This window comes from Sapajus apella, unplaced genomic scaffold, assembly GCF_009761245.1.
Source record: "Sapajus apella isolate SASKATOON/1434 unplaced genomic scaffold, GSC_monkey_1.0 scaffold1, whole genome shotgun sequence".
Taxonomy (NCBI): Eukaryota; Metazoa; Chordata; class Mammalia; order Primates; family Cebidae; genus Sapajus; species Sapajus apella.
This window is the reverse complement of record NW_022436941.1, coordinates 37,523,698-37,536,499: the sequence shown is the minus strand read 5'-3', so window position 1 is coordinate 37,536,499 and position 12,802 is coordinate 37,523,698. Positions and strand designations below refer to the sequence as shown.

At 31.9% G+C, this 12,802-nt stretch overlaps 1 protein-coding gene across 29 annotated transcripts in view; it reads left to right on the top strand.

Moving 5' to 3' along the window:
• Window positions 1-12,802, top strand: part of PPIP5K2 (diphosphoinositol pentakisphosphate kinase 2) — an 80,605-nt gene that overhangs the window by 50,789 nt on the left and 17,014 nt on the right. For 11 of the 29 annotated variants that reach the window (XM_032275189.1, XM_032275281.1, XM_032275263.1 and 8 more), the window contains 8 exons: window positions 108-235; window positions 808-922; window positions 3,769-3,813; window positions 4,548-4,655; window positions 4,745-4,861; window positions 7,187-7,354; window positions 10,075-10,248; window positions 11,520-11,592. In XM_032275189.1, the coding sequence (XP_032131080.1) occupies window positions 108-235; window positions 808-922; window positions 3,769-3,813; window positions 4,548-4,655; window positions 4,745-4,861; window positions 7,187-7,354; window positions 10,075-10,248; window positions 11,520-11,592 (928 nt within the window). Of the gene's footprint in view, window positions 1-107; window positions 236-807; window positions 923-3,768; window positions 3,814-4,547; window positions 4,656-4,744; window positions 4,862-7,186; window positions 7,355-9,275; window positions 10,022-10,074; window positions 10,249-11,519; window positions 11,593-12,802 lie in introns of those variants that run through there. The other 18 variants (XM_032275305.1, XM_032275223.1, XM_032275297.1 and 15 more) reach the window with 4 other exon arrangements.

The window sequence follows — 12,802 nt, the reverse complement described above, 5'->3', positions numbered from 1 at the left end:
AAAGGCTTGATAAAATATTTGTCTCGCACTAGACTAATTTAGGAGTGCACTTTTTAGAGTTCTTTTTCATTATATCCTTTTTCTAATGTCATGTGTTTTCTGCTCAGGAATATGGTATAACTAAAGCTGAAAAACTGGAGATTGCCAAAGGCTACTGTACTCCTCTGGTTAGAAAAATACGCTCAGACCTTCAGAGGACACAAGATGATGACACTGTAAATAAACTTCATCCTGTGTAAGAAACTGTACTGGTTATTTAAATCTCTAGGTATCTATTTTTACATACTTCAGATTTAAATTATGCCCTAAATTTGATGGTCCTATGAAGTAAGGAGTATGTCATTGGCATACTGTGAAAATAGTATTACCTGGGTATTCCTAATAACTTTCAACCTAAGTTATTTTTTGCTCCAATTTAGAGAAAACTAAGGTGAATGGGGAAGAGGGAATATATGTAATCATTCACATGGGATCATCAATGTATACACCATTTAGCAGCATTAATGTCTGTGAGCATCTTTAGGTCTATGGCTTCTGTCATTGCTACTAAAGGAGGTAAAATAACCTATTTACAGTGTACTTGACTAATATTAAGTTCTTTGCTCTCAGAGGTCTTAGTTAGAGTTTGCATCATGTTAGAATAATACGCACTAAGATAAATCCACTATTGTGGTTGGAAGAATAATAGATTTACTAATTATGGTCTTCTAGTAAAAATTTATTTTTAGAAAATAATTTCAATATTTAGTAAGTTTTTTATTATATGGTCATGTTTCGAATTAAAAGCATGTCTGCTTTTAATTTTAGGTATTCTAGAGGTGTTCTGTCTCCTGAACGTCATGTTCGTACTAGGTTATATTTTACCAGTGAAAGTCATGTACATTCTTTGCTATCTATTCTTCGCTATGGTGCCTTATGCAATGTAAGTAGAATAAGTTATTTCAGTCTAACAAGTATATTTAATTTTGTAATTAAATCACTAACTGCTATTTTTACTATGAAATTTTAGTAATTCATTCTTAAGTTTTACTACTTAATGTCATTTTTCAAGGGACTACTATAGATATATATATCTCTCTCTCTATATATATATATATATCTCAAGCATTTTGCTAGATTTTAGGGATGAAGATATTCTCTTCAGAGAGATCATTTAAGCAAACAATAATATAAAGTATTTTAGGTGATTTTATAGACTGGTGGCAGTAAAGAGAAGTCTGGTAAATTTGAGTCATTTAGGGGTCAGAATTGATGGGACTTTGTGTTTGGTTAGACATTGTGGCACTTATCTACTATTATGTAATGACCTACCAAGACTTAGTGGCTTAAAACAGCCACAGTCATTCCATTTTTATTTTATATTGTTTAGAGGGTTTACTGGGATCAATTAGGAAGTTTCACTTAGGAGCTCATGAGATTATAGTCAGACAGTGGCTGGGACTCATTTATCTCAAGGGTTTTCTCTCCTGTTTGGTGCTTCACGTGGCTGTCAGCTGGGACCTCAGCTGCAGTTATCGACCAGAACACCTACACCTGGCTTCTTCATGTGACCTGCTTCCTCAAAATAATGCAGCTGAGTTCCAGGAGTGAGCTTCCTAAGAGAGCAAGGTGCAAGTGCATGGCATTTTTATGACCATCGTCTAAAATCATATAGCATCACTTCTACTGAGCTCTCTTGGTTGAGGCAATCAAAGAGTTTCATCCAGGTTCAGAGGGAGGGGAAATAACCCACATCACTACATGGGTCGAATGTCACTGTCATATTGTAAGAAGAGTATGTAGAATTGAATATGTATGTCAGCCATCTTTGGAAAACACAAAATGAGCCGCAGTGATACCCATTGGCCACAATAATTCATACAAAATTCACTTAACATCTCCCTCAATGCCACCCACTCCACTCAGTACCATGGTATAATAGGGTGATACTACTTGAAGTCCAGAATCTCATCTAAATCAGTCATCTCTAAACTAGCCAAAAGATTAGAATGTTTCTTTATTTTTCTGTGCATATATTGGTATACATATCTATGCACATCTGTATACAAAGTGATCTATAAAAGAAAATCATTCAATTTTGTTTTCTTTTAAAAGAAGGGCAGTGAAATATATAGTAATGACTTGGTATATGTCTGTTTCCTAATCAATCTTATTACTGGTCCTTGAGAGTAATTATCAAAGCTACCCTAAGGCTGTTTCAAAGTTCTGTTCCAGTCAAAATTCCAAATCCATACATTCTTTCTTTTGTTTTTTTGTTTCTTTGTCCCACTGAAGAATAGCAAAGTAACATCCTTGCATAAATATGTGGATTAGTAGGAAAAATGATCCTTAGTTAGCAAGGGAAAAGCTTATATATCCAGGAGTAATGATGGAATTGTTTGTGAGGAGGAGAGGTACATCTCTTACATGGTCCCCTTTTGATATATATGGAGGGTATAGAGAACATAAGTAATAAAGGAACCGATAGTAAGCCTGTGATTGGAGAATAATAGTAAGTATTGGATAAAATGACATTAGATATGGTTGAAGAGCCAGTGCCTTGTGTTCTGATTGGATTGGGAAACCATTGAAAGGTTTTAAGTTTTGATTATTGTGTGGACAATAGATAGGTTAGAGTGGATATGAGGAATCCAGTTAGGAAACTATTACAATGGTCCAAAAAGATGTCATTTGGACTAGGGTGGTAGTCATGGATCTAGAGCTTGTTGAGCATATATTGAATTCAGGCTGCACTTCTAAAACAAAAACTGAACAACTTCGTTATTTTAAAAATGAGTGTTTCCAGGGGGAAAATAATTACATGTATTTACTAAGGTGAAAATTAAAGTCTATACCAAAATGTTTTCTTTTTATTATCCCAACTTTTATTATCCTTATAAGAATCTGTAAGTAATATAATTAAAATCTTACTCAGCATATTCCCTGTTGTAATTTTTAGTTATTCAAAATGAACTCGGTAAAATCTTTCTGTAGAATTATTTTTAAGTTTTGTTAAGGAACTAAGATTATGAACAAGATTTCAGGACTATGTATAATGGGGCCTTAATTTTAAAAAATATTTTTGTGGCTTCTTACATATTAATTATGTTCTGGAAGTTACTACTAAATATTACTTAATTTTATCTATTTATTAGAGAAGACCTAGCAAAATCTGTAACTGCAACATTGAGTTAGACATTAGATGGTGTTTTTAAAACTGGAGTATCACAAAATCACAAGATCAATTATCTGTTCATCTAATGAAAATTTTCAGTATTTAAATTCATCATTATGGTAACTTAAATTTAGTGAAACTCAGTAATGCTAATTTATGCTTTCCTTTATCAGTTTTGAAAAAAATACATCTCTTCACATTACCTTCTAAACTTGCACACATGCATGTGCACACACACACAGAAGTATAATGTCTGAAATAGAAATAAAATACATGCTGAATTTTAAAAAAGTACAGTCAATATGTGGTCTTATAATTTGCTTTTTAAAACAAGACACATTCTGTACTAAAGTCCATAATATTATATACTCTTATTGTATACAAAAAGGAAATGTTGTGCTTTTTTATATTTGTAATGTAGTTATATAATATACAACAAAGGAAATTTATCTGTGATGTACGTATGGTTTAAGTAAATCCTGTTAACTGTTGACTATAGACTTTACTTTGAGTAGTTTTGCCTTTTCAGATAGAATTTTCTACTTTGAATGCTTGTAGTACATGTTCTCTAAGATCCTTTTCAGTTCTGATGCTCTATGATTACATATTTAAAGACCAATGATTCTCAGAATGAAGATGGAGGAATGGTGAAGGAGATGGTAAGATCAATAGAATTTATATATGCCTCCTCCTGCTGATTTTTGAATATCACTTCAGTGTAATAGGCCTATATATACAATGGTGGGAAAAAATAGCATTCTTGTTTTAAGATAGTATTCTGTGGTTATGAATATACTAGGTGCTTTGGGACTTAACAAAAGTTAAAAACTGTCTCTTACCCTTGCAATTCAGTACTGTGTATTATATTTCAAAAAATTCTTTATTTTTCATTTGGTATAAGCAGTTAAAAAAAAAAATGTTACCACTAGAACTTCTAATACAGGTTGAACATCTCTTACCTGAAGTGCTTGAGACCAGAAGTTTTTTGGAATTTGGAATTGCTTTTGGATTTTGGAATATTTGCATTATACTTACTAGTTTAGCATCCCTAATCTGAAAACTCAAAATGATCCTATGAGTATTTCCTTCAAGTATCATGTTAGTGCTCAAAAAGTTTTGAATTTTGGAGCATTTTGGATTTTGGACTTTCAAATTAGGGATATTCAAACTTGTACTGGTAAGAGATTTTTAAAATATTTTACCAAAACAAGCTTACATAAGTTTCTAAGACTTTTAAATGTAGTGCAATTATTTTGAAAAATTGTACATATAATAAGTATTCGCTTTATTTATGTGGTATCATTAGGATTAAACAAGCTACCATAGTGATAGTAAAGTGGCTTTTACGTAACACAGTTTGAGAAAATGCTTATCATATATATCTTTTGTTCAGGAATCAAAGGATGAACAGTGGAAACGAGCTATGGATTATTTAAATGTCGTCAATGAGCTTAACTACATGACTCAGATTGTTATCATGCTTTATGAGGATCCTAATAAGGTAAACAGAACTCTTGATTTGTGTTTTTCTGGATATAAATAAAGAGCTTAATGTTTCTAATTTTAAAAATGTTCTGTCATATTTCTTAGGATCTTTCCTCAGAGGAACGCTTTCATGTTGAATTACACTTTAGTCCAGGAGCCAAAGGTTGTGAAGAAGACAAAAATTTACCTTCTGGCTATGGATATAGACCGGCTTCCAGAGAGGTAATGAAGGCGGAACTCTCAGTGTTTAGTTAGTATGGTTCTAGATTTTCCTGAGGTTTCTATAAAAGATTTTTTTATAATGCACTATAAATACTTCTTATTTTAACTATTACGTAGGAAAATGGCTTAAATTCTTTAAAGTATGATTTGTATACACTACACTTTTATGCATATTGGAGTACTTTTGAATTTTATCTTTTGTTTAGATTGCTTGAATTTTAAGGCCAGTGTTTAGAATGGATAGCCTTAAACCTTTAATTCACTGAAATTGATTTTTTTGGATTTGGTACATGTGATGTGCAGTCCAGTTTTGTTTTCTTCACTTTATGAATAACTAAGCCCCAGAATTATATATTCAAGAGTTCATTCTTTTTCTGATGCCTATAGTACTACTTCTGATACTGCAGACATGCATTGTGTCTGTATTTTGTTTGGTTTCTGAACTTCTAGTCTTACTTGATTGCTCTGTTCATCTCTCTCTCTCTCTACCAGTACCACAGTGTTAATTATTATAGCTTTATAATAAACATTGATATTTGGTACAGAACTCCTCCAGCTTTGTTATTCTTAAAGATTGTGTTGAATATTTCATGTTTCTTACATTTGCATGTAAATTTTATAATCACTTTATAATATTCTAAAAAGACTGAGATTTTAATTGAGATTGCATTATTACTCTGCAGATCAATTTGGAGAAAAATGATACTTTTTCAGTATTGGGTTTTCTAAAGACTTGGTTTGTTTCTGAATTTATTTAACTTTTTTTTAATAAAATCATGATTTTTTTCATTAAAAATAATAGCAAAAACCACAATTACTTTTCACCAAGTAACTGTCTTATACCATCTTTGTCAGATTAATTCCTAGTTCCTTTATAGTTTTTGATGCTATCATAAATGATTTGTGTAAATTTTATTTTTGTTTATTGTCATATTGAATTTTAACTCAGTTTTGTATAAAAATGTTATAACTAGCAAACTTATAACTTGCTATATGCTGTTATTGGTTCTAGTGGTTTACCCCTAGAGTCATTTGGATTTTTTATGTATGTGGTCATAACATCATCTGTGAATGATGAAATGTCCAGTAAAATGAATAGATTTAGTGATAGTGGACATTCTTATCTTTCAGTGTTTTATGATCCCTTCAAGTTTTAGATATCCCTTATTTGATTAAAGAAGTACCCTTTTATTCTCTGTAACCCTTAATTTGGTGAGAGTTTTTGTTGTTGTTGTTGTTGTTTTTGAGACGTAGTCTCGCTCTGTCGACCAGGCTGGAGTGCGGTGGTGCGATCTCAGCTCGCTGCAACCTCTGCCCCCCAGGATCAAGCAATTCTCCTGCCTCAGCCTTCCAAGTAGCTGGGACTACAGATGCATGTCACCATGCCCGGCTAATTTTTTGTATTTTTTTGTATTTTTAGTGGAGATGGGGTTTCACTGTGTTAGCCAGGATGGTCTCGATCTCCTGACCTCGTGATCTGCCCACACCGACCTCCCAAAGTGCTGGGATTACAGGTGTGAGCCACTGCTCCTGGCCCTGATGAAAACTTTTATGTACTCAGCTTATTTTCTTTTGGCCAACATTATATTCATGAGATTCGTCAATGTAGTTACATTTAGTTTTAGTTTGTCTATTTTTATTACTTTAAAATATGTGTTTTACTATATTACTATGGCCCAGTGTGTGCATTATCTTATAGTTGAATATTTGATATAAATTTTTTTTAGCTTGCCTGTCTCCCATACTATATTGTAAGATTCTTGCAATCTGGGACTGTGTCTTATTCATCTGTGCCCTAGCACAGTTAACGGCACATGGTATATCCTTAGTAAATACTTACTGAGTCATTGAATGATTGTTACGTTTGAGGCAGTTATCACATTTATTAGAAATATTTGGAATAGATTTAAATATTCTAAAAGTTTTCAATTTAAATGCTGTTTAGTTTATGCTCGGGTTGATGATACTCCTGTATAACAAAGCTGATCTCTATTATTTCTTACTGTCATTAATTATTATTGTTTATTTATTCTTGTACTTGATGAAATATAATTAAACTTTTAGTCTTATGTGGTTTTTTAATTGTCATTTTACTGTTTAATTTTTCCATTGAGTATATATTTTTGAACTCAGAGTCTGTCCTTTCCCTCACAGTACACAACATAATACTAAGCTGTTAGAAGAATTCAATTAATGTTAATTAATCTAAGTAAACATACTTGTATATGTATTCCAAGTGCCTATACCAGTGGAAGTTGAATCTGTTCATCAGAAAAGATTTTTAAAATCTGAATATTAAAAGCGTTTTATATTCTTTGCCCACAGAATGAAGGCAGAAGACCTTTTAAAATTGATAATGATGATGAACCACATACTTCTAAAAGAGATGAGGTTGATCGAGCTGTTATATTGTTTAAGCCAATGGTATCAGAGCCAATTCATATACACAGGAAGTCTCCACTTCCAAGATCTAGGAAGATGGCCACAAATGATGTAAGTATATATATCAGAGCACATTTTTCATAAAGTAAACTAACTGTATTTTAATAAAACAGAAAAGAAAATACAGCTTTAATTATGGAGCTTGGGAACCCAACAAAATTTTAAATGTCATTTAATCTATTTTTAAAATAAATTACAAAAAATATGGAGGCAGTTCGAAAGTAGATTAGTTTTAGAATGTTGAGCTTGACATATAGTTTTTATAAAAAACTGAATGTAAATATAAAATAAGCTGTTTCTAGGAACTTGAAAAATGAATCTTTATTTTTGTCTTGTCACTTTAGAAATATTTACATTAGGTTAGTCTTCAATAAAGAAATTTTTTTTAAAAGGCTGATTTAATGGATCAGGAATAATTTTAGTTAAAAACATAGAGTAGTTGCAAGAGATGCTTTAGCAATAACTGATTCAAGTGATACTATAGGCAAAGAAATTAAATTCCGAATTGTTAGCCTGACTGCAAAGTCTGTATAGAAATTTGAAAATTTGATAATATAATTGAAAATTTTACCTTTATATTAAGATCTATAAATAGGTTAGAATAATTTCTGTGCTCTCTAATACAAAAGCACTTAAATAATTACTAAAGTAACATTTAAAAGGAAAGTTGAGAAGTTAGAATGAAGCTTGTTAAATAAAGCTTTGGCATCTGTATACATTCTTTATACTTTAAGTTTTATTTGGGGTTGTCTCTGTTTTCTGTAGGATGATTCTCCAAACACTGATTGACATCAGTGCTTATAACTTTTCTAAATGCTCTAGTAAAAGTATAAAGGAAGAGGGGCCAGGCACAGTAGCTTACGCCTATAATCCTAGCACTTTGGGAGCCCAAGGCAGGCAGATCACCTGAGGTGAGGAGTTCGAGAGCACCTTGGCCAACATGGTGAAACCCTGTCTCTGTTAAATATATAAAAATTAGCTGGGCCTGGTGGTGCAGGCTTGTAATCCCAGCTACTTGGGAGGCTGAAGCAGGAGAATTGCTTGAACCTGGGAGGTGGATGTTGCAGTGAGCCAAGATCGTGCCCCTGACTGCATACCAGCCTGGGCAACATAGCAAGACTCCATGTCAATAAATAAATGAATATAAATATATATCACATACATATATACATATATGTGCGTGTGTGTATAAAGGAAGAAATTAACGTACAACCATCAACTTTTAGAAAAAATAATTATTTAAATATGCCAAGTCTGAAGAATTAGGTATAACATTTTTTAGCAGTTAATGGGTAAGAATGAAAACAACGAAAAGAATTGTGCTCATTTCTACAGCCCTGAATTATACAAATATATGGGTTTTATGATTCTCATATTTCAAATATATATGTGCTCCAGTTTGACAATGTTGTATAGGAAAAGATCTGTCCATAAAGTACATTCTTATAACTTAATAATGGAAATTATATAGTTCTTAAGATTCCCTTGAATGTGATATTTTAAGTTTACAAAAGAAGATGGTTAAAAAGAGGGTGTTTAACAATTATAGAACTTGGAATTGTTTTTTCTAATTATAGCTTAATGGAAAAAGTGAGGCATCTGGGATGATGTTCAGGTATCCTTAATTTCAGGAAATTTGGAAAATAAGCTATATTAATATAACTTACACTGCTATTTATGTGAGGGCAGTGATTTTGATGTTATTAAATAAGGAATCTATAGTTAATCAAATTATTCAGAATGTCACCATTAAACCCTCTCCTCTGCCCTCCCAAAAGCCTGTATGACACTGAACACAGTAAAATGTATTGTCTTTATTTTGTAACCATCTATATTTACAAAACTTGTAACAAAATCACTGCCCTTGTTAATTTTTAAAACGCAGAACACATTTATAAACCTTTTTCTCATAAATACTTAGTTGATTTCAAGAGATTATTTCTATGCCATGCTAAACTTTTACTTCCATAAGGTAAATTACTCAAGTAAAATCTTGAAGACTTTTTCCAGCGTCCATCATCTCCATGGATATCAGAAGTTTGTACTTCCAAAAGACACACAGAGAAAAAGACTGTTCTCTTCATTTTGTGCAAGTAGATTTTACTCTGTCCTCACTCTCTCAAACCTGAACATGCAAACATGTAAAATGGGAATGTTTGCTGCATGTTTTGCCTACTGAATCTGTAAATAATCTCTGGAGGGGGTAAATAAATAGATAGCTTGAAAGTATAAGTAGATACAGTCTGAGTCCATCTTATAATCTCTGAATTTTAAAAATATGTCGGGCAGACAGATTTAGTTTTCTAAGTTAGGTATATTGAAATCTCTTTGACCCTTTGCACAATTCTTTAGTGCCTTCAGTTGAAAATTCACCCAAATAGCACAAAATCTTTTGAATATATAAAATGAAGCAGGAAACCTTTATATTTTAAAAGTTGCTAAAAAAGAAACTTACTAAAATCCTTCCAGTTTTAACAGGGAAGGGACAATTATGAAGTGGTATAAGTATTTTATGTCTTTTAAGGTAACAAAATGTTTCCATAATTGTTATCACATACAATTAGATTTCTATCAGTCATTCCTATCAAATTCTCAAATACTGAAATATTTGGCTCCAATTTGCTGTTTAATAGTTTTTTAAAAAAATTAATAAGCGAATACGAACAAACTGTATTTTTTTTTCTTTCTGATCATTTGGCTCTGTTGTATCTAACTTTGCATGCTCTGCTTTTTTTTTTTTTTTTTTTTTTTGCCCCCTTTCTCACTTCCAGGAAGAGAGCCCCCTGAGTGTGTCTAGCCCAGAGGGTACTGGTACCTGGCTGCATTATACCAGTGGTGTGGGTACTGGGCGTCGAAGACGCAGATCAGGGGAACAAATCACTTCTTCCCCTGTCTCCCCCAAATCATTGGCTTTCACATCCAGTATTTTTGGCTCATGGCAACAGGTTTTTAAACTTTACTTCATTAAACATTTTTCCTCCCTGCATTCAGAGCAACAAACAGCTGTCTTTGGGGACATCTAATCCCTTGTATTTCACATCAGAGTAAATGCTTCTGTTTTTTTAATTTTGAGTTCATTTAAAAATACTTATGATATCTGCCAATATTAGAGGGAAAGAAATCACTTACATGGCATGTGTTTAGCATCTTTGCTGAGAAGGTTCCAAATATCCAGGATTTTAAAAACGATCAATAAATGTTATTCTCCTGGAATTTTAGCTTATTAATAAAATTATTTAAAAAGGAAAGAAATCTTTCTTTGTGACTTAGTTGTCCTTTAAAACTTTCAGAAACAAAATTATATAATTTGATTGTATGAAAATGTATTAACATTTTCTTACTTAATTGAAAAACATAGATTCCATATGGAATTTGCTGAGAATGTAAACATTTTTTAAAATACCAGAATTTATGTGGCCCATTGTTAATTGGAAGGATACATCTAATATTGATAATTTTCTTCCTCATTATTCCATTATTTGGAAATATCTAAGGAATACATACAGTCTGTTTTTCTTTGGGCTATGTAATATTTTAATGTTCTCTTTAAGATAAGAGAGAAAATTGCATATGTGCCCATCAACAATATGGGTCAACATAAAATGACTTCAGAAGGACTTTCTGTGATGACATTGAGAAACTTAAAATATACATGATTTCTATTACATTGGAAGGTCTACTGTCACACATGACTTTTCTGATAATTTCAGCAATTTCCCTTCAGAAATATAATGCATTTGATTATAGGAAAAGGGATTATGGTATCCATTAAGGCTGTGAATATTTAAAGGTTACTCTGATAAAGCCCATGCATGGATCAATAATTGTATGGTAACCTCGAGAGTCTCTGTCTTCCTTTCGTTTGTGGTTGTTTTTTCCCCCTTCAAATACAGGAGCTGTTTAAAAGTGGGCATATGGCTTCTTTTAAAAGTGAAATTATATCAATCTCTTAATTGTTTCTTTTCATCTGTCTTGTTTCATACATGATGTTTCATTCTGAATGCCTGCTTCGCACCACTTCATTGCAAGGACCTCATATGAAATGGACTCCCTTCAAAAGGGGATCTTGCATGATCTTTCATGTTTTATGTATTTCTACTAATATTTATCATACAGCTTATTAACCTTTGTCTGTCTGGAACAGGCTGCATATGAAGTATGGACTTTTGAATTTATTTTACTGTTTTACTTCATTTATTTTGCATTCCTTATGCAGGTTGTATCTGAAAATGCTAATTACCTGCGAACACCAAGAACTCTTGTGGAACAGAAGCAGAATCCTACTGTAGGTATGTGGTGTAAAGGAAATGTGTTTCATACCCTTTTTAAACTCACTGTTGTGCACACATGTAAAACTCTTTGGTGAAAGCATGACCAAATGCTATGCTGTAGTTTTTATTTAATGTGTACTAATTCAGAAATGTTAAGTGGTATAACTCAAAATAAAGTTTTTGATAAAGAAGAGATAGCATTTAATTTTGTTGCATAACCCTTTTGAATGACTGCAATAATAACCACTTAGTTCACTTGCCAATGACAGTTTTTAATCTTGTACTCTGTAAGTTAATTTATGAAGGAAACTTCATTTTCCCAGTTGATAAAGATGAAAAGATGGTATTGCATGCAAAAAGGAGCTTTCCATTTTTCTGATTAAAAATATTTTTAAAGTAGGGAATACTTCAAACCCTATATGGATATATTAATTTTCCTTTGAGCAGCTCTTAAGGAAAAGCCAAGTCAAAACTAATGCACAGTGGCAGTCTTAACTCTAACCTGTAGAACATAATTGGTTCTCTGCTAACACTCAAAGCAACATTAGAAAAGACCTTTCTAAACTTATTTGGTTTAAAGCTCATGGTTGATAAACTATGAGATAGTGGCATATTATTTTCTGTAAATAGTTGTCTTCATAGGGTTAATAAGGCATAAACAGATCTCATTGTTAGTTTATATATGTACTGTGATCTCTGTATTAAGTATATGAACTGTGTTGATGCCTAAATACTTGAGAAGCTCTCTTTAGTTAATTTCATATGGCTTGTAATGATAGCTTTTAATATTCCCACAGTATCTTTATATATTACTCCTTCTTATTGCTGTATCATAGTATGTTTGATAGATATTTGTTTAATCCTTACCCAGTGATGAAAGTGTTACTTGGTGTAAAGACTTTTCCTACAAATTGAGCATCAGTTTATACTGGCCGTTTTATTTGCTAGTAATGTATTTCATTAGGGGTCTTATTAACTAAGATCTTAAGTCATTTGTTAAGTATTTAAAGTGATTTAGGCCTTGAATGACTGAAAAGGACCTGGTCTTCTCACAAATAAATAAGTTTTGATATACTTTATTTCATAAGAAAGAGTAGTACTTTTTAATTCAGGGGCATCAGTAAAGATTTGTCATTTATAATTATACATTAAAAAATACTGATTTAATATGACTTAATGTAATGTTAATATGACTTAAAGGAGATTTTTTTTTCTTTATTATGGCTCA